Genomic DNA, 21106 nt, shown 5'->3' on the forward strand with positions numbered 1-21106 from the left:
AAGTCCTAATAATTAACATAGTGAAACATATGATCCTAATATCTGTAAACAGTGTATGATTCATATCTCTCCTGTAATACCTTTAAGCAAACCGCTTAAAAGGGCTTGACAGCCCGCTGTCCGACAACAGCCTGGGGTCACACCACACCAAGCCGGCTCCTTTCCTCTTCCGGGTGTTCCGGCGCACTCCACAAGGGGCACAGTTTCCAAGCCTCATTCCAAGCATCTTGGGCCTGTCCCGGACACGGCGTGACACGGCTCCCGGGAACTCTGTCCCGCCCGGGGCAGCCGGCGCAATTCTGGCTTTCTCCGCGCGGGGGCGCGAGCCCCCTCAGGATTCGCGCCATCGGCTCGCGCCCTTGCGCGTGCTCGGCCGCGCCCGCTGATTGGTGGTGTTCCGCGCGGCCCCTCCCGCGCGCAGGCGCTCTGTTGCGCCCGGCCTTAGCGGCCGCGCGTCGGAGCGTGTGGGGCTGTCGCCGCCGTCGGCTTTGAGCGCCCGGTGCCCGCCGGGGCCATGTCGGGCCTCCTGCCGCGGCAGGAGGATGGGGAGAGCGCGGCGCTGCGACAAAAGGAGGAGCTGAGCCGGCGGGTGAGCGGAGGCTGCTGCGTGGGGCCCTGTTGCCGGGGTCTGGGCCGAGGCGCGGGCAGCCCCCGGAGTCTGTCGCCTCGGGTGCGAGCAGCGTGAGGAAGAGGAGGGCGGGTGCTGTCGGTGACCGGGGCTCTTGTGCCCGGGCTTGTGCCGTCAGGCCCCGAGGGCGTCCCGCGTGTAGCGAGCCCGTGTCGCCTCGCTAATAGCTCGCTTGCCAGATTGGCATTTTGGGTTTTACTGCTTCAAGTTGAGCTTGAAATATCAAGTGAGGCGCAGTGAGATTTTTCTCATAGAATCGCAGAGTAATGTGAGTTGCAAGAAACTCCCAATGATCGAGTCCAGTTCCTGCTCTGTACAGGACACCCGAAGAATCACAGCATGTGCCTGAGAGCGATATCCAAAAGCAGTTTGAACTCTGTCAGGCTGGTGCTGTGACCACTTCCCTGGGGAGTTCAGTGCCCAACCACCCTCTGGGTGAAGAACTTTTTTTTGATATCCAACCTAAACATCCCCTGACCCAGCTCCAGGCCGTTCCCTGTGGTACTGTCACTGGTCACCAGGGAGAAGAAATCAGTGTCTGCCCCTCCACTTCCCCTCCTGAGGAACTTGTAGACTGCTGTGAGGTTTCCATTCAGTCTCCTCCAGGCTGAACAAACCGAGTGTCCTGAGCTGCTTCTCATTTGGCTTCCCTGTAGTACCTACTTCAGCTTTATCTGCCCAAAATGTCCCAAGGGATTTCAGCCACAGGGGCTGGTGCTCCTTGTGCATCTGCTCCCTCTTCCCTGGTGCCCGTAGCTTTGCTCAGTATGCAATCTGCCAAGCCCTATGGAACTGCTTTCACTCCAAAAAACCTCATAGCAACCTTCCAGTATCCCAAGGGGGTCTAAGGGGAAGCCAGAGAGGGGCCCTTCATCAGGAACTGTAGTGGTAAGACAAGGAGTAGTGGGTACAAATTGAAAGAGGGCAAATCTGGGTTAGATACTAGGCAGAAATTCTATACTGTGAGGATGGTGAGGCACTGGCACAGGTTGCCCAGAGAAGCTGTGGATGCCTCAACCCTGGAAGTGTTCAAGGCCAGGTTGGATAAGGCCTGGAGCAACCACGTCTAGTGGGGTGTCCCTGCCCATGGCAGGGGCAGGTTGGGCCTAGATGATCTTTGAAGTCCCTTCCAACCCCTTAACATTCCATGATTCTATGAAAAAGTTATTCCTATATAGCCATGTTGTATAGAGCCAGTGATGTTTTTGATTGCCTGGGAAGCTGCAAAGCTGAGGCATCGCAGAGCTACAGGTTGTCACTTCTGTTGTGCCTAAGTGGCTGGTTTAGTCCATTGAAGAGGATGGCACTGCTGCTTTGCCTGTTGGTGTTGTAGATATAAGACATTAATGTAGCTGCTGGAAAAGTTGTACTTTCAGTGTGCTGTATTCAGTTTGGCTGACCTCGCTCTGTGGCAGCTTCCTACTGTTGCACCAATTCTAGGAGATACAAAAGAAGAACAGAGAAACCCATATTGTTTGCTTCTAACAAAAAGCGTTGTACCCTCTGAACAGATTCTGTTGTAGTTTTTGGCTTTTGCAATAGTCCTTCTGATTACTCTTTAGCATTGACAGCTGTCATTGTAAAAGAAAATGGGAATATCTGCCGCATGTCTTAGTGCAGAACAGAGTGGTAAGTCCCACTAATGAAGTTAATGTAAAAATCCAGAACAATAGAAAGGTTCCCATTGCTCCTAGTACAGTTCTAGAGTATTTGGGTTTTCATTCATTTCATTTTGAATCTGGAGCATACCTGTGACTATAAAGTGTATTTTTGATGTTATGCTGAATTTTGTTTTCTAAAGTTATTCGATGTTGTATTAGTTGTGTACATGTTTTCTCTTCTGAGGGGGATAAATGTGCTCTCTGATTATAAAAGCTGTCAGTACTCTGGCTTCCCGGAGGCTTTTGAGGGTAGGAGAAATACCAATGCATGCAAGCTAACTTGTTTCTAGAGAAGTTAAGTATGTAACTTTTATATTTACTTTGTCTTCAGTGATTCATTTGGCATGTTGCTGTCTTAAAATATGCTCACCACTAGGATTATAATACGATGGCTTGTATTTATCATTAAATTCAAATGCCTTTTTTGCCTTTCAGATTAAAGAGCAGAAGGTTGTAGTCGACGAGCTTTCTAATTTGAAGAAGAACAGGGTAAGATTTTACAGATTTGCTTTTGACTATTTCATTTTAGCAGAGAAATAAAATAGAGACAAGAAGGAAAACAAAATCAGAACATGCTGTCTTTAGTTTGTTTTAATACAGATTTTAATACACATGTGGTCTGCTGTTCCCAGAACAATTTGTCCTGCAAATTATTTGATTGTGTGTACTTGTGCAGTGTAACATAGTATGTTGTTGGGATTTCTTCTTTTTTTATGTTTTGAGTTATTTCATTAAGATGTTTGAGTTGATCACAAGGATTCATGAAGTGTTCTTAATTTTTCTGTGCATTTGTTTAAAATAGAATGTGATCCCTTGTGGATAAGGAAAAGAGAAATTCAGAATTGTCTTGGGTTGAGAGTTAAATGCTTTTGATGGTACAGCATTAGAATGTTGGTGTTGGCAGGGCAAAACTTACTCCTTCACTTTTATACCAGGTGTGTCTCTTTGGACCCACACCAGCTCCTGCTGCAGTGTGGTTCCAGAATCTGCTGATTTGACTTAATGCAGTGTGGGTTTTGTTTTACAGAAAGTTTATAAGCAGCAACCCAATAGCAACATATTCTTCCTTGCAGACCGAACAGAAACACTGTCTCAATGCAAAAGTAAGTTTGCAGTGTAAAAGTATCTCAAATAGTTGAATATTTAAAAGCTGTATTTGTAGCTGATTTCAGAGGTATGTTAAAATGAGAAACTGGCAGCTGTGTGTCAAATACAAGTAATAGGAGAATGGATAATAGAGGCGATGATGGAACGAGCATCAGAAGAGTATAAATTTAATTTTCTGGAGTGAAGAATTGCTACTTCTCTTTGCTTTGATTTGCATTAATAGTGTTGCCATTTTAATTGTCAGTTCCCTCTTCTTACTACAAATGTTTAAGTCATACTGATTATATATAGGTGGGAGTTGGCTATTCCCCTATTGCACTGTGGCTTTCTGTGGAAGAAAAAAAACTATCATCCTTGTATAATTAAAGAGGAACATTCTACAGTAAGCTTATATAGCTTGTGTTAGTAATGATGGAACACAAACATAGCACTTTGGTTAATTAGTGTTTTATGTTTATCACTTAAATTGATCAAGTGGCTGGAATTACTGACTTTGTAGATATACTCTTAAACTTATCTACACATAAACCTTCCTGTTTATGAAAATGATTATTTGTATAATTTTGTCTTACACAGATACATTAGATGAGTTAAAGAAGGCACATCAGGAGCTGGAAAATTCAGAAAAGGCTAAAATCAAGAAGTAGTTCCTGTGAATTCCCTGTTGCAATGTGTGGTATTTGCTGTGTTGTTACCTTGTGCAGCCAGCGTGCGATTTGTGATTTCCTTAGTGAAGACATCCTCTGCCATCTGAGAAGACGAGGACCAGACAGTAGTCAACAGTTGATAAAAACTGTGTCTGATCTCTCTTATGAATGTCTGTTTTCAGGCCATGTACTACACTTGAGGGGACTGGTGACTCCTCAGCCTCTGGAAGATGCCAATAGCAATATTTTTCTTTGGAATGGAGAAATTTTCAATGGAGTGCATGTAGGAGACCTAGAGAATGATACTGAAGTAATGTTTCATCATCTGGCATTATGCAGCAGTGAAATAGACATTTTGTCACTCTTCTCATCACTTCAGGGTCCCTGGTCTTTTATTTATTATGAAGCACCCAGACACAGTTTATGGTTTGGCAGAGATTATTTTGGTCGTCGTAGTTTGCTTTGGCAGTTCAGTAATGAGGTTGACAGTGCTTTCTGTCTCACATCTGTAAGTGGTTGTTCTGAATCAGGCAGCCAATGGCAAGAAGTCCCAGCATCTGGAATTTTCAAAATTGATCTCAAAGCTTGTGCAACAACGAAATCTTTGTCTTTAACATTGTTTCCTTGGAAGTACAGCTGCAGAGAGAAAGCAGTAGAAAAAACATGCATTAATGTTCTTGACCAAGTGTCAAAAGACTTACCAAACCATGTACGTCTTGTGGGGAATGAATCAAAGCTGTGTCTTAGGGCACCAGTTATCCCCTTAAATAAAACAGTTTCTCAGGCTTCAGGTGCATGTCCAGGATCTAATTTTAGCAACATTAACTGTGTGGTTTCTGTAGAAACCCTTCAAGAATTTCTTGCAGAGGAACACAAGAAAAAATTATCCTGTCAGTTTATTGATGTTTTAAATGAAGCAGTCAAGAGACGAGTTCTGTGTCTCTTCAGAGATCGAGATCAGAAAACAAGGGAAGTTCCAAGCATCTCTCATAAGAAAGCACATGTTGCAGTGCTCTTTTCTGGTGGCATTGATTCTATGGTTATTGCAGCCCTGGCTGATAAACATGTGCCTTTGGAGGAGCCAATTGATCTTCTCAATGTAGCTTTCATGATGAAAGAGCAAGCTAAGCACAAGGGTACCACTAAAAGACATACCAGCCATGAAGTACAGCTTGATTTGCTTTGTCCTCAAGAAAGCTGTCAGGATCTTGATGCTGACACCGGTACTCCTTTATCTTGCTTTGATGTTCCTGACAGAATCACTGGTAGGGCAGGACTGAAGGAATTAGAAGCCATTAACCCTTCAAGAACCTGGAACTTTGTGGAAATTAATGTAACACTAGAGGAATTGAAAAAAATGAGAAAACAACGCATTCATTACCTAATCTATCCGCTGGATACAGTCTTAGATGACAGTATTGGCTGTGCAATTTGGTTTGCTTCCAGAGGAGAGGGTTTTATTAGTAACCAAGGAGAAGAACTGAAACCATATAAAAGTCCTGCAAAGGTACTGGGTTTTTCTGTTTTGTTTTCTGCCTTACGTTTGACCTCTGAATGTAAAAACAGTTTTGTTGATTCAGAAATCAGCTGGGATCTTTTGCTATTCATAAGGCTTCTGAAATTCAGTGTCAGGATGTAGAATAGTTCTATAATTACAGAATTTGTGTAATTCTAGAGTTAAAAATCACATTCAGTTCTTTTGTCATGTAATGTGCATGGCTTTTCAGTGAACTTGGATATGCAATAATATGAATAGGAAAAAAATAACCACCATCTATCATTTTTGATTCTGATTTCTCACTTCTCTATTCCTGATGGTTTGTGTAGGGAAGAATGAACTGTTTAATTTCAGCTGTTGAAGGCACAGTAATGGGCCAGATGTAATAGTTTTTTCTCTTGATAACATTTTACTGTACTTACTGAGTAGTGTGAGCCATTTTTACTTTGTGTAATGTAGTTGTTATTAACCCACTAGCTGGTAAAGTAATAGTACTCTGGGTGTACATTCAGGTGACTATTTACAACATATGACATAATCTTTGGCAATAATTTTTAAAGGCTGGTGTTCAACAAATGCTGTTTATTATCATAGAAACGAACAAAGACATTCTTCAAATATACTGGTGTATATGATACATATGACATTATTTAGATGTTTTTTCTTTGCTCCACTAGCAGTGTTTGTCTGTACTTTTATGTCTGATTGTGAACATGATTCAAGTTACCAGTGACTTCACTGGGAATTACTTCAGGCTTTGTAAATGTGTAAGGCACAGCCCATCCTGATAGGTAATATCTATAGAAGATGTGTATTAAAATTTTTCTCCTTAAGATGTAGTTAAACATTTAAGATCTGTTACATATTAACTTGCATAGACTCTAAGATTTCTTATATTCTGTTTTCTTAGGTTGTGCTTACAGGAATTGGAGCAGATGAGCAGCTTGCTGGGTATTCTCGACATCGTGTTTGCTTCAGAAAAGATGGCTTAGAGGGTCTTAATAAAGAACTTGAAATGGAGTTAGGTCGCATTTCTTCTCGAAATCTTGGTAGAGATGACAGGATCATCAGTGATCATGGAAAAGAAGCCAGGTATTAATGTTTTAACATGGATGGAGCAAAACTGGTTTTGCCAGTTAGATGCAGTTTTTAACACTCCTAACAAAATCTTAATTGAAACTTCTGTGTGTTTTATTGTCTAATTCTGCTGCAGTTTTGTTAATGTGTACTGTGTTGTGGAGTTGTTGGTTTTGTTTTTTTAAGTGGTCTGTAGTATATTGTGGAAGAGTTACTTAAGGAAATTCAGCAACTTGATTTCCATCTAGAAGTTTTAAGAAGCAGCAACAGATGTAGAAATAGGGAACTTTAAGCTGGTTTTATAATTGTAAGCTAAACAGTCTTTTGCACAACTTTGAAGTGTTCTGGTGTGGACCTTTGGGGAGTGTTTTTGGAGCATGACCATGTAACAGAAGTTGTGTATTACTGTCCATGCAGTAAAGGCACAGTCAATATCCACCACATTTCCTGGCTGTTAAATCTGAAGAGTTGAAGAATCATTTTATTTGTGTGTAATTCCTCCACGCTACCATTAACTTGCAAAAAATTCCTTCAGTGTTACCAGGAGCAGAGGCCACTCAGGTGCATGAAAGGTTTTTTCATGTGATCTTTGTGCCAGAGTTTTTCCAAATCCATTCGTAGCTGCACATTTTCAGTTCAGCACAAGAACACTTGTAGTGGTGGATGTACAGTGCTCTTAACCATGCATGTGATTAGGTGTGAATGCCTGAAATTCAGAATGATATCAGAATTTGTTGTGTAAATCTTTTTGTTTCAAATTTATGGTGTAGTTTCACACAGTCTTTGCATGTGGTAAAGAGGAAAACCAAGACTATTCCTATGAAATTTTTAAAGGGTCCTTCCCCACCTGTATCTCTTTCAGGTTTCCTTTTCTTGATGAAGATGTTGTTTCATTCCTTAATTCTCTGCCTGTCTCAGAAAAAGCTGATTTGACTTTACCTCGAGGGATCGGTGAGAAACTGATTCTGCGCCTTGCAGCCAAGGAGTTGGGCCTGACAGCCTCGACTGTTTTGCCAAAAAGGGCTGTACAGTTTGGATCTCGGATTGCAAAACTAGAGAGCAACAGTGAAAAAGCATCTGACACATGCAGCAGACTGAAGTTACTTTCAGTAGATGAATTATAAAGCTATATTTTGAGATGCTGCACTTATTCTATATGCAAATTCAGTAAATCTTTAAAGTTTTCTTAGAATGTTCAGTCTGGTTTTTTTTACACACTTGGACATAATTATTAAAAATCAGAGTTGTACTTGTGTACGTGAACGAGAGACTCACTATGAATGCATCCTGCACTTTTATTTTTTTTGTTGTTGTTTTAATACTGAGAATGCTTAGTGTGGCATAGTAACTGGAATCACTTTGGTGATAGCACACAGCATTTGTTTCTCTGATGGGTGATTGTCAACACTTGTAATCCAAATGCAGTCACTAAATGTAACAGCATTGAAACAGTTCTTATTGAACAAGTTACAGTTGCATTTATTAAGTTACTTTTTAAGATGCCAACCATCGTATCTTTTTTAATTTTGGCACCTTAATGGAATCTTCTTCAACTCTTCTTGAAATATCAATTCCAAGGGGAGCTCTAGAAAACAAAATTATGAATTTGTTAAAAATTAACATCATAATTGCCGTAGCACACAGATGTACAGCTTCACAGACTTTTTTTACAATTGGCATAAGAGTCAAAGTATTTCAGTACATTCCCTCCACTTCTAAGACTGTGACCATTAAAATGATCTGTCTGAAGCTGTACCTGGAAACATCTTTACACTAAGGAAATATTTGCATTTTTAGCCATTCCAAACTCTAGAAACACAGTTGTGATTTCAAAGCCATCTTCTGGGGCTGTTTTATTTAGATTCTGATTTTAGTTGATAACTTATTTTATATCTCACTGATGAATGCAAGACACACTAGAGATTCACAGGTATCTCCTAGGACAATATTAAATAATGTATTTTCTACAGCAACTTAACCTTGGTCTTTTATTCTCTGAAATATATACAGCAAATTATTTTTGAAGTAGGATATTTTATCATTTTTCATGTGAAAATTGATACTATTTTTTTGTATTGAGCCCATCAAGTCTGTTTTTCTGAAGAGGGAAAGGGAAAAAACCTGAAAAAAATCCTAAGTTTAAGACCAGCTGGTACTTTTGAAATATCAGCATTTTGTTTGGCCTTAAGCCTAAGATCTACACAATCATAATAGGAAAACACATAGAACTGTTGCAATATATGGTAAATTAAGTTTCTGAGCCAAAATGAACAAAAATGCCAGCCACGATCATTTGTATTTAACAACTGCCTTGGAAAGTAACTTCTAAAATTTGTATGTGCTGCAAAGTCACTCCTCAGCAGCTTGTGCCTCTTTATCGTGACCTCTTCCCCTTTCACTGCCCACAGCGAGCAGTGAGGAAAGAGACTGGGACTGCAGTCACTTACCTTGGTTCGTAGCGGATGCCATCAGTACTGTGTAGAACCCCCAGTCCTGCACGTAACCTTTCTATGCCATTCCTGAGCAAGAAAGCAGTTACATTAAAGTGTATGTCACAACTCTGAATACGAGCACAGGGTTCAGTCAGCACACAAAGAGGTTCCTGACTGATTCCTCTGGTTCCTGTCAACTTTAAGCAACATTACAGGAGCACATACAAAGAGAAACAAATCTTACCATGCAATCATAACACCATTATCAGTGCAGAGTCTTGGAGGAGGACACAGTAAAGCAAAATCATTTGCATCTGCCAAATTCTGTAGACCTTTTCGGATGTACTGATTACTTGCAACTCCTCCTGATACAACCTGACAGCATTCCAAAAAAAAAAAAAAAAGGCATTAACTCAAAACTAATGATGGGTCACACACAACTAGCATCCTGTTCAAAAAGGGGTTATCAGCTGAAGTTCTAAAGACAGCAATAAATGCTGCATTTCAAGATTGAAACATGCCCCAAAAGAGCTAAGTGAGCTTATTATGCTAAAAGACATTCCTGAAGCATGTCAGTCTAGTGGAAGGTGCCCCTGCCCATGGCAGGAGGGTTGGAACTGGATGATCTTTAAGGCCCCTTCCAAGCTAAACCAGTCTATGGTTCCACTGTAACTAGAACAGCTGGCAAGTACTGGGGACCACAATGTCAAATTATATGGCCTAAATTGTTATGGGAGGTTAGATTAGATAGTAAGAAGATCTCACTCTAGCTTGAAACCCAGCTAAATGTTTATATGACCATTACTTCAATCCTGGTATTTTAACAACATAATACCTTCAGAGATCTTCCTCACCTGTCAAGGTAGAAAGTACAGTAAGGCATCTGCATCTTCAAATGATGTTATATAGTCAGATATAAAAAGGAAAAAAAGTATACCCACCAAAGTGGCATTTTTTGATGGCAATATGCTGTTTTTGATGCAGAACAGCATGGCTCGGTATGTCCTCTGGATAATATGAACAGCCACCGCATGCTGTACAGCAGCAGCAACATCCTTAACACAGGACAGGATCTCACCTTCTTGAATACCTATAAAAATATATCATCAAAGGGGGTTCCTGAGTGTAGGTCATCAAAAGCTCAGTTTGTATCTGACTGCCTAAAAATACCTTCTTCTTTTTCTTTTTGTACAATGGCATTATTGACAAGGTTCTGAAGTCCAGAGAAGGAGAAGTTGCAGTTCCGATAGTGCTGCATGGGCAGTCGGAAGGTGAGCAGTTCCTGGTTCCCAGTCTGAGCCAAGTGTTCTATGGCCTTCCCCCCAGCCATGCTGTGGCACTCTGGGTGCTTTTTCAGTGACAATCTTCGTGCTACCTAAGGAGATGGTAAACAACAGACTTGGAATCAGTTCCTCCTGGAACTGCATCACTGTACTGTAGTCCACAGAGTAAAATGTGACACCAAAAAATCCAACCCAATGTGAAATTACAAACAGGGCATGGTAAGAATAAGATGTAACACCAGCCCAGCAGGATATATTTTTTTCCTGGAGTATTTAGAAATGCAATTCTAGAACAATCTGAGCAAACATAAGGATCAACAAATTTTGCAGGAAACATTAATTACTCCATTTTCAAGCAATAGGAAACACACAGAGACTGCCATACTGTATTACTAGATACACTGGAGAAAAGTTGGTTTCAGTTTTCAAAAATCCTCTTTCTGACTCCATGCACTCCCCCAATTCTTTAATTAATATGTACGAATACTGTTTAAAAACTTTGTGTCTGAGAACAAAGCCATAAGTGACCAATTTTACAGACTGTACTCAGGGACTCAGAAAACTTTACATTCTGAAAGCCAAAACACACTTTTCAAACTGTAAAAACTAAAATTAATAAGAAATGTTTTAATATGCATTGTTTTAAACCTGACAGCATCCTTCAAGATACCTCTATCAATCTTCTCAAATTAATACAACTTCTCTGAATAATCAGTATCATTGAAACTTCCAACACCAGTTTTGGTTCTGTTGCCTATTTGCTAAAATATAATTGATGTACATACATTGCAATTGATGCTTTGTGTTCATTTTTAGCAGTCTTTCGTGTCTTAAATCTATGGTACTTCAAAATAGAAAAAAAAAGTTACATAAAACTCGCATTGAATTGCTGTCCTCGGGTTAATGATAATACTACCATTATGTAGTATAAATGCAATAATAAGAAGAAAACAACTAAGACAAAGGGAGGAAAGAAAATATTACCTTATCCAGCATGTCACCTGGTGCAATGTCGATGGACTGTCCAAGCAGGAGGAAATTTGAAACTCCTTGTGCTACTGCCAAGAGACAGTGGCCTCCAGAGATTAGGAGAACTAAGAAGGGAAATTCCAGGTGATGTGTGAGCCTGATGGTCAGTGCATGAGCCTCCATGTGATGGATGGGGATGAAAGGCTTCTGGTGCCTGTTGACCAAGCTCCGGCTGTACTGCAGCCCCACGCCCAGGCTCAGAGCAAGCCCCGGTTTCACTGTAGTCGCCACAGCCGCAAGCTCGGCTACAGAAACGCCACTGGCACGAAGGGCCTCTTGTACCACTTGCTCGATGTTTTCTCTGTGAAGCTGCTGTGCCACCACAGGAATTATTCCGCCTGTTCTAGTAAAACCAAGGAATTACAATGCATCGTTACTTCATAACAGATAGAATGCCATAAAAATAGTTTTCAGGCACCTCTTAACCTTGTCTATCCTGCCTGTTTCCTTAGTGCATTCTCAAATGCACTGTCAAGAGCACTGAAGAGAGCATAATTATCAGTGGAAGGTCAGAAAAGGATGTAACTTTCCCTTTTTTGGTACAGATGCTTTTTAAATGTATCTCAACACTGTTCCAAAACAATATAACTTAATATTCACAACCCCTCATTCGTCAGTTCATGTTCTTAACCACCAACGCTTATATTTGATTAATTTTCCCTTTAAAAAGTCAAGACATTTGGTGATTTTAACAGTAGCAATGATTTCATCTTTTATTCAAGCTAGAGAAGTAATCTCTCTTTGAACGCAAATACTGGAGAAAACTTGTTAAATGCATGGCATTTCTTTCCTCCCCCTTAGTACTATCTCAGGCAGTATGTGCTGTGGCCCAAGCGATACATCTTCACACCTACCCACCACTTACTGAGTCTTACAGAGCAGGCAAGACTTTTATAAAGATGATCTAAGTAACAATAACAATAAAATCGTTATTGGGTCAGAAGCCTTGAGAGAAGTCTATTCTTACTGTAAATGAACATCCTTCTGACAGTGCAGTGCTTCTCCAAGAACACAGCCAGCTTCATCCACCACAGCAGCGCCGGTGTCGTCACAGCTTGTCTCTATTCCCAAAACCAGTCTTCGAAAACGCTGCTTTCCAGAGTGAGCAGAACTGCTCCTCAGACACGCAGCTCGGCCGTGCTTAACTGACTGCAAAAGGCTTTTGGCAATACTGCTCATTGTTTATAATCTACCTGGTGGTTACGTCTAGAAGAGAACTGTATAATTTATTATTACTGGAGGGTTTTCAAGCACGTGTTCTGCTGATTTTCTGAAGAGCTTTGGAAGTTATGAACGGCCACACATGACATTTAACACCCTAAGAAAAAATAGTTGGGAGGTAATGTCTTGTTTTACCTGAATTACGTGTTAGGAGAGTTCCTCACCACGCTTGCTGGTGGTGCCTCTTGCAGCCCTAAGGGAGGTCACAGCCCGTCCGCGGCCCGCAGCAGAAGCGCCCGTGGGTGAGCGCTGCTGTGCAGGCAGGGCAGGGCAGGGCTGAGCTGGCCGCTCTGCCGCTTCCCGTCACGGGCTCGGCCCCATCCCCGCGGATGCTCGTCCCGCCCGGCCAGGGGGAGCGGCGGCCGGAACCCCCCGCCGGATGCCCCCGCGCTGTCCCCGTGCCGCGATCCGCCGCCACCGCCGCCCCTCGCCCGCCCCGCTCCCGGGCTCGGCTCCGCCCCGCCGGGGGCACGGGGCGGTGCTCCGGGCCCGGCGCAGCCGCCGTGCGGGAGCGCGGCCGGGAGCGCGGAGCCCTCCCCAGTCCTCTGCAGTCCAAGGGCTTTGTCCAGCCGCCTCGAGGCACCCCGGCCCCGCGACCTGCGGACACTAAATTCGGGCCATGTCGTGCAGTCCCTGCCCCTCGGCAGCGACAGTCAAAGGTAGCACAGACTTGTGATGGCCATTATTTAAATATCAGCCACTTACCACGTTCTGTGCAAACAACACAAAGTACTAATTACTTTCAATTGCTAAAGAAAATTTATAACTCATTGCTTTAACAGCATCTTTATCGATTAAGTAAATAGCCAGAAAATACTGTAGCAAGAAAATAAGTACACCACTGTGGGCTTGTCTTTTTTTATTTATTTTTTTTTTTCCCAGCTCACTGGCTGCCACTGCAACCAAAATGTAAATCAAGTCTTAAATGGGAGTCTTCTGTTAAATCTGAGCCGGTTTTGGCTGGCAGACACACAGCAGACTTCAGAATTCATCCTTTTTGCACAACAGGGAAATAAGCGCTCAGAGCTGTAGATGTACCTCCTTCACGCTAATTCCAGAGCTGATTATATACAAGATTACCCCGTACTACACAGTACCCCTAAAACACAGCGTTCCTCCACATTTCCAAGACATGCAAGTTATCTATACCTTTTTCTGCAAAAGCATAGTTAGTCCATGTGATTTGCCTACTCACCTACTTCTAGTTCAGCTTCTATTCTAGCTTACAACCTACACAGTTTCCCTTACGTGTTCTGACACTTGTTCTGTAACAGAGCAGCTTCTCCTACAACAGCAGTAACCCCTTTCCCCACCTCCTCACAGGCCTCTCAGCTACTGAGAAATAATCCATCAGTCAATATCAGAGAAAACAGTCAAAAATCCACACCTAAAAAGAAATTCCAATTTTTCAGGATGTCCCATTTATACATAGGAAAGTCAATATCCTGGTAAGCAAAATGAAATAAACACAACAGTGGCAACTTGTAAAAGCATACATAAACTGAGCCATCGAGTGGATGTGGAAAACCCCTGAGCTGGCAGTTAAGGACTTTCTTCAGTCACTGTGACAAAAAAAAAAAAAATTCAAAAAATCACAAGAACAGAGAAGGCAGGAATTATACCATCAATTTATGCTCGCTGTCACAGTACTTACTGTGGGACAAACTTTTACGATGCAATAACAAGCACAACCACCTACAATCCATACAGCAGAAACTACCTAATTTCACTTATTATAAGAATGCGGCCTCACCAGTCCTTGGCATCGAGGATTCTGGATTTATACGTAAGGTTACCACCTGCATTATGGATGAGGGGTATATGTGAAACTCTGCTCTCCATTTCAGCTGTTACTTACAAGCCACTTGCATCGGCCACATGTACAGTCTCAGTGGGGATTAGGCTTTAGAGCTGGGCCTGCCCAGTTCTTCATGGAAATCTTTCTGCTATAGGTTTCCAATCCACTTTGAAGTATTTGAAGGCATCTTATAAAGCCAATTTTCATCCCAGACAATGCTGCAGGAAGCAGGAATTGTATCTCAGATGTAAAAGCATCTCTCCCTGACTATGATGAGATACTCAGCACAGCAGACTACTCGTTTCCTTCACCTGGGGAGCAGCAGTAGCCATGTCAGGGACGGCCAGTGTTGAACCTTCTGCTTAATATTTATTGATGCCAAAGATTCGAACCCCATGCAACTGTGGCAGCTTGGGGATAAGCACGGTCAGGAGAGAGGCTGTGTTGAGGATAAAATGTGCTGGATCATACTTTGTATAGAAACTCGTCAGGAAGTACCTGCAGGAAAAAAGGGAGCAAGCTTAGCGGATGGCAGCCTTGTCTAAAACACACACAAAGCGTAGTTGAAAGAAGTGTTTTAGTGATCAGTAAGATTTTACTGGTTAATGACATCTATTCCTGTATTAAATATCTCACCAGAGGTTCTAGAATATCTACAGCAAAATTATGGTCTAAGTCTCTTCTTCCATACCTCTCAAGGTGCTAAAATGTAACTCTTAGTCTACTATTTTCTTCCAGCCCTTCTCACCACCTTATTTTGAGGAGTTATATATATTTTTTCAGTTTCTGTCATGTATGAGCCAACTTTCTAAACATGATGCAAGATCTTCCCTCCCCTCTCACTCTGCCATGTAAGTGAAGTAAATTTTCTTCAGGGACAAACAGAAAGACTTTTAAAATTGGATGTTAAATATGTATCTGATTTTTCTTAGTTACACAACCACACTTTTGTCAACAGAGACAGGTGTGTAGAATTTCTAAGGCATTTACATAGTTAGTGTAAACAGAAGACAATATGTACAAAGCAAAACGGACAACAGACCCCATTCACTGAGGACTGATACACTCATAGCTCACAAAATGGTTAATAAACGCTGTCACAAAAGCAATTAGTTTAGATTTTCAATATTTATGACTTCACAATCTCTTAAAGAACTTCAAGACTTAACAGTAAGTATTCCTCACAGCATTTCTAGTCTTTAAAACCTGCCCCATTAATAACTGTTTACAAACTTTGACTTCAGTATGTGGAGTGTCAAAAGCAGCAGAAGAAAGATTGTTGATTACACAGCCTGTAAATAAATACTCCCTACATCTGCAATGTAGAAACAAACAAACAAACAAGAAAAAATACACAGGAAATGCTTTTAGACTGTAAATTGCAACCCATTACGTTGCAGCTTTTGAAATGGCTTTATGTGTCGATTCATCTATAACACAGTTTTGAACTCACAGAATTATAGGAGAGATTGTGAAGAACTTCCTTGAAGACGTGAATTGTACTCCATAATCCAGTTGTTCCCAGTGTGTTAGTAGCCTAGCTTTGCCCTGATCAGGTGTTTCAAAAGGAGTTCCCTTTACTGCATGCAAAAACACATACATTCCCTGGGGAAAATAAAAAGCGAATACAGAGGCACTTTTAGTAGTATTTTTAAATAATTGTTACATTGTTCAGTGCATTATAGAATTTAAAAAAAAAAAAATAGAGTGAGTGAATTCTCACCCAGAAGAGCTGCTAGCCTGTAATGACAAATTATTGAAAAGGAAGGAAGAGACAAGAAGTGATTTGTCTGAGACTGTGCAGTCATTGGCAGAGTCAGAATTAAAGCCAAAGTCTGTGTGACATCCAATCCACTCCCTTGCCTTCTACATTAACTGGCAAAAATACCATGAATTCAACAGAATTTCAACAAGCACGCTAACAAGTGTGGGGCTGCTGATTTGTATCACCATTTTTGTAGCACAGTGTGAACTGAGTGATAAGTAGAGTGTGCACAAAGCAAAAATCTAACTACAAATACTGACAATATCACACGAATTCCTGAAATCTTTCTCAGCCCCCTGCCAGCTTCAAATCCTTAGAAGCTGACTAAGCCTTCTGCTGAATACCATCTGTCCACCTCTTTGCTGTTTCTCCTTAACCACACTGGACTTTCTCTGTGACTGTTCCTGTTTGATGGGAACATGCCATGTCTGGTTTGTTCTGAAAGACCAATATGGGCCTCTTGGTTTCAAATAGGGGACTACACCCTCTTCCAGTTTTAAAAAACATTTGTTTTCTATCAAAGAGTGCACACCAACTACAAGCAAGAGTCTCTGTCAGAAAATATCAAAGATTTTCTTCCCTTTCTTATATACTAGAATAAATTTTATAGAAAGCTTTATATATATAAAAAAAAAAATCACCTTTCTTCCAAAGTCTTATAATGGAGGCAACATCTCAGCAAATCACTTCATGTCTCTTTCCACCTTTTTTTGGAACAGCCTCCAGACCAGAGCCCTGTGAACCTAGGACTACTGATTTTTTTTTAAATTCATTTTTTGATTCATGACGTTTGCAGTGTGTCAGTTTTAATAACCATAAAGACACTTTTATGACCGTTCCAAATGCTTACTACACATTTTATTTCACAGTGGTACTTGCAGAAAGAACCACCAAAAATGCTTTCAAGGTTAGCTAAGAGTTTTCCATTAGTGGAAATCCAAGATGGTTTTTTTTTTTTCAGTCAAACCATTCAAGGATTTGTTTCCAAAAGAAGTGCCATTTAAATTCTGAAATATCCAAAAGTGCAATTTATACTCATCTTCCAGTGTTCCACTACAAAACTACTTGCCAGTGCATGCTCTCATCCCTGTTGTCATTACAGCTACTTGCAATGAGTTCAGTAAGGCATGTGGGAAATATTTAGTAATACTTGTCTCTGCCAACATCTTCTGAAGTCAGACATGTCTGATGTTGTCAAAGATAACACACATAATGCTCTAATCACAGTTCCAATTCCACCAGTAGTTTTAAACCTATCCTTAAAACCAAAAAGCTTAAATAAAAATTTACATTCAAGAGGATATTGTCCATCCTCAGTGAACTATCCTAAATAAGGAAGGAGCTATCTTTTTGTCAAGTCTTCTTTGCTGGTAGTGTTAGAAAGCTGAGTTAGCAAACCTCAGGTCTGATGAAAATTTCTGGGTTATGGCCCTCTTTTCTCTAAGCATGGTAGGACCAATATAGATAGCATTACTTTAGGTGATTACAAGAAAATGATAGCATCCTGGGGAGAGGAGCAGAAAGCAGCTTACCAAATCTTTTGCATACAAAAATCATCATGCAAATCACAACTCTCTGAATAACAACTGGTTTCAGGGCTGGGGTCAAAGTAGTCCAGTTTATCCCACTGCTTTCAAGCATGATTTTTCTAACATCGTGTATAGTGACAACACTGTATGCTGAACTCATTCTGAGTTATGTAGCTTGGCCAGAAATCTAAGCTAGAAGAAATAGAATACAAATACTTCTCTTAAAGTAAGGTGCTAAAATTAAACATTTCGGGATACTAACAGATTTATGTGGAAAAATTAGTAGATAGTGTCCAAGAATTAAAAATGTGATCATTTATGGATTCAGCACAGCTCTCTAATAATATACAGAACACTGTAAAAGTTGGTTGGCATGATGATTTTATGTCTGCAACCTTCCAGCCTAATTAAATGCCATTTAAAAGAATACATAACTACACAAAGAATATTTCAGGTCTTTCATGCTTAAACCGAAAGTGGTCATGTATCACTCCTCCTCCCCAAAGCAGCCAATCATTTGTGGATAGGCCAAGGATAGGTGGTGATTTGGATAGCAGGACCTCATTGTTCATACAGACTGGCTATTTTCCTCTTCCCTTGCTACTGAAAATAAATACATAGGAACAACAACTTTTGAAATCCTGTTCCAAGAGGGGGTACTCACCAGGTTGTGAATGACATTTGTTAAAGTCCAGGCAACAGGGACACTAAAGAAGGGAATGCTGAGCAGGACAATGTGCAGCATGCCAACTCCAAGCGCGTATGTCAGCCACATTCCACGGCTGTTCATCACCCGAGTGTTTGGATTTACCTCGCTGTGGGCAACTCCTACGTTCATTTTTACCCTATAAAACAGATCTGTTTGAAGACTGAGACTCCTGTTACAGAGGAGTACTTAAATGCAATTTTCAAATGTGGGAAAAAGCTGCTTTAAAAAAGCAGGTCTGGAGGGAACACAGTGCATGAACCAGGATGTACCTCAAGATCTTCAAACTATGGTTTATAGAGAAATCAATACAAAGGGACAGTTGGGAACTGTTTGTTTAAAACAAGTCCAAACAAATAAAATTCACTAGCCTGCTACAGAAGCGACATTTAAAAAAAGATAGTAAGCTGTGATGTCAGAAGCTAAAGTTGCAAAACTGTAAGAAACCGAGCTAATAACTTTTGCCCTCTGAATTAAGTTCCTCCATCCATGACAATATCCAAAGTTCTTTCTGCTTCCTACATCAGACAATCTTCCTCCTCTTTCTTGTTCATGTAAAGGTTAGTGAAGAATTCTGCATATACCAACTGCCCAGCCACCTACTTCTAGAAAGAACAATGAAGGAGTAATCTACACCTCCTTTTCTTGAAGCAAAGTGCAGATTTCCTCCCCTCCCCATCTACTAGTCTTCAGACAGACATTTCCATCTTTTAAATCCGGCTGAAATTAGAAAACAGATTCAAAAGTTTTCTAAGCAACAGACCCATGCAGAGATACACAGGATAATTTCATATGTTGATATATTCAGGAAACTGACAGAACTTACCTACAGTGCCACTCTCGTCCTACTGCAGTAAAATTTGTAATGATAATTAAAAAAACCCTAACCTATTGCTTAGTTCAAACTCACGTCATCTCTGAGACTATGTATATTCATTTGTGGGACTGGGATGAAGGGTTTTTTTAGCAATCATCTGAATCACAATACAAAAGCACTATTTAATCAGCAAAAGCAGCTTGCTTTTGGTAAGAAGTTTGTTTCTGACACTTACTTAGTGCTGTACAGAGTATAAAGTAAATATAAAATACCCGACTATTCTGAAATATTAACAGCAGTAGACTAAAAATAGATACGATGAACCTGAACCCGAACCGGGGCACTGCCGACATTAATTAGTACCTGTCGCAAAGCATTGCAAGCCATGCACTTGCAGGGGACGCATTACCTGAGATGGGCGACGCGAGGCTGTTCCTCTCTCCCTGGGATGCAGCACCCGCCGAGCCAGTACCTAGACAGACATCTTGAGGTGACCCACCATCCTTTCCCATTCCACCCCACGATTCCAGCCCGATCCGAGAGGCAGCTCGCTGCACCGCCGCGTTTCCTCTGCCATCCCTCCCCTGCCGGCCCCGCTCCGTCGCCGCCGCCCCGGCCGCGCCGCTGCCCCAGGCCGCCCGTGCCCGTGGCCTTCTCTCCAGCCCCGGCGCGCAGGCGGCCCCGGCCGCCCGTCCCTCCGCCCCCCGCCGGGGCCCCACCTTTCCGCAGCCCCGCGGCCGCCGAGGAGCCGGAGCCGAGCGCGGGGCGCCGGCCGCAGGTAGAGCCCGCGGTGCCCGTGTGCAGGGCCGGTCGGGAGGGGAGCGGAGGGGCCGGGCGGGGCCGGGCCGGGCCGGGCCGCGCCGGGCCGCCCGCACCGCCCACGGGCGCGGGGCGGGTGCGCAGGTAGCGCAGCCGCGGGGGCAGCAGGAGGGGGGAAGCGCCGCCGCCTCGCTGAGGCCGCGCCGGGGCCGGGGCGCCGCTTCCCGCGGGCGGCCGAGCCGGGGCGGCCGTAGGCAGAGGCCGGGCAGGCCCTGGGCAGTAGCGGGCGCGCCGCCGAGCGGGAGCGGTGCCCCGCCTCTCGCAGCGAGAACCGGGAACTGCGGACGACTCGTGCGGTTTGGGGTAAACTCGAGGGCCCGCAGGGCTTATCTGCAGCTTTTCGCCCGCTTTTTCGTCTCATAAACCGAAGAATTGCCTCAGTGCGTGGTGGGGAGGGCCCCTGAGAAAGGCGGTGGTCGGAGCGGGGAGGTTCTTGGTGTGGCTCCAGACGTCTGTGGTGCCGGAACCGTGAAGTTTAGGGAGATTTTACTCCCGGTTTAGCTGAGGGTGTGTAGAACCGCAGTTGTTGGCATGTCGGACTTGCTGTAGAGGGATACAGGAATTACATCAGTGATGGGGCTCACACGCAGAAAATACTGTGCTTTCCCACAGAACACAGCTGTAACGCGTCTGATCCCTGAAGAGTTACAGTAGTAAGGTGGCTTGAGCTGAAATGTGTGTATTTTAGTGGGGGGAGACCCCAACATTTTAGCAAACAGTCCTCAGGGGTTGGATGCATTTCCATAGGTAGGAAGTCCCAGAGGTCCCTCCCTACCTCCCAACAGGTGTTCCTGAGACATGGCCAGTGTCGCGTCCCTCAGTTTGGGTCCAGGGCAGGGGAGGGCACACCAGGAGATGGTTCCTCTCCCAAACTGCCTGCATCAGTCACACCTCATAAAAAATATGTCTTTGAGATGTGCAACATTTCTGTTTTAAGATCCTCCCATATCTTAGTGTCTTTTGATGGAGACATCCAGCTTCCATCTGATTTACTCCCATGAGTAACTCATGAAGCACTTGACACAGGAGTCCTGTACAATGTGTGAATGCCTCAAAACCTGCCTCTCTGAACACGTGTACATGATATTA

The 21106-nt window shown here is 42.6% G+C and overlaps 4 protein-coding genes across 11 annotated transcripts in view; 2 read left to right on the top strand and 2 right to left on the bottom strand.

The window, feature by feature from the left end:
- The first annotated feature begins 439 nt into the window (after positions 1–439).
- On the top strand, positions 440–7803 carry ASDURF (ASNSD1 upstream open reading frame). Of its 2 annotated transcripts, none has more exons than XM_082284617.1 (4): positions 440–589; positions 2725–2778; positions 3317–3392; positions 3973–4172. In XM_082284617.1, exons 1-4 carry the CDS (start codon positions 515–517, stop codon positions 4041–4043), a joined length of 276 nt encoding a protein of 91 aa, XP_082140743.1. In that variant the 5' UTR covers positions 440–514; the 3' UTR covers positions 4044–4172. The 2 variants fall into 2 exon arrangements, with proteins under 2 accessions (XP_082140743.1, XP_082140742.1); XM_082284616.1 differs by lacking the exons at positions 440–589; positions 2725–2778 and adding exons at positions 6452–6633; positions 7481–7803 and having other exon boundaries at positions 3973–5550.
- A 149-nt stretch (positions 7804–7952) lies between these two features.
- Positions 7953–13001, bottom strand: OSGEPL1 (O-sialoglycoprotein endopeptidase like 1). The gene is made up of 8 exons (XM_082284618.1): positions 12719–13001; positions 12330–12579; positions 11318–11705; positions 10221–10425; positions 9992–10140; positions 9295–9425; positions 9066–9137; positions 7953–8203 (listed from the first exon to the last, which is right to left on the bottom strand). The coding sequence occupies exons 2-8, from the start codon at positions 12539–12541 to the stop codon at positions 8113–8115; spliced, it is 1248 nt and encodes a 415-aa protein (XP_082140744.1). The 5' UTR covers positions 12542–12579; positions 12719–13001; the 3' UTR covers positions 7953–8112.
- A 432-nt stretch (positions 13002–13433) lies between these two features.
- ORMDL1 (ORMDL sphingolipid biosynthesis regulator 1) lies at positions 13434–20341 on the bottom strand. Of its 3 annotated transcripts, none has more exons than XM_082285196.1 (5): positions 19918–20341; positions 19608–19670; positions 18340–18533; positions 15835–15986; positions 13434–14879 (listed from the first exon to the last, which is right to left on the bottom strand). In XM_082285196.1, exons 3-5 carry the CDS (start codon positions 18511–18513, stop codon positions 14744–14746), a joined length of 462 nt encoding a protein of 153 aa, XP_082141322.1. In that variant the 5' UTR covers positions 18514–18533; positions 19608–19670; positions 19918–20341; the 3' UTR covers positions 13434–14743. The 3 variants fall into 3 exon arrangements, with proteins under 3 accessions (XP_082141322.1, XP_082141323.1, XP_082141321.1); XM_082285197.1 differs by having other exon boundaries at positions 18340–18520; positions 19918–20339; XM_082285195.1 differs by lacking the exon at positions 19918–20341 and having other exon boundaries at positions 19608–19748.
- Positions 19943–21106, top strand: part of PMS1 (PMS1 homolog 1, mismatch repair system component) — a 42450-nt gene continuing 41286 nt past the window's right edge. For 3 of the 5 annotated variants that reach the window (XM_082284706.1, XM_082284709.1, XM_082284710.1), the window contains exon 1: positions 20276–20320. The gene's annotated coding sequence lies outside the window, so the exon portion shown is untranslated. Of the gene's footprint in view, positions 19977–20275; positions 20398–21106 lie in introns of those variants that run through there. The other 2 variants (XM_082284708.1, XM_082284707.1) reach the window with 2 other exon arrangements.

The sequence above is a fragment of the Coloeus monedula genome (assembly GCF_965178545.1).
Source record: "Coloeus monedula genome assembly, chromosome: 7".
In the NCBI taxonomy this organism is placed as follows: Eukaryota; Metazoa; Chordata; class Aves; order Passeriformes; family Corvidae; genus Coloeus; species Coloeus monedula.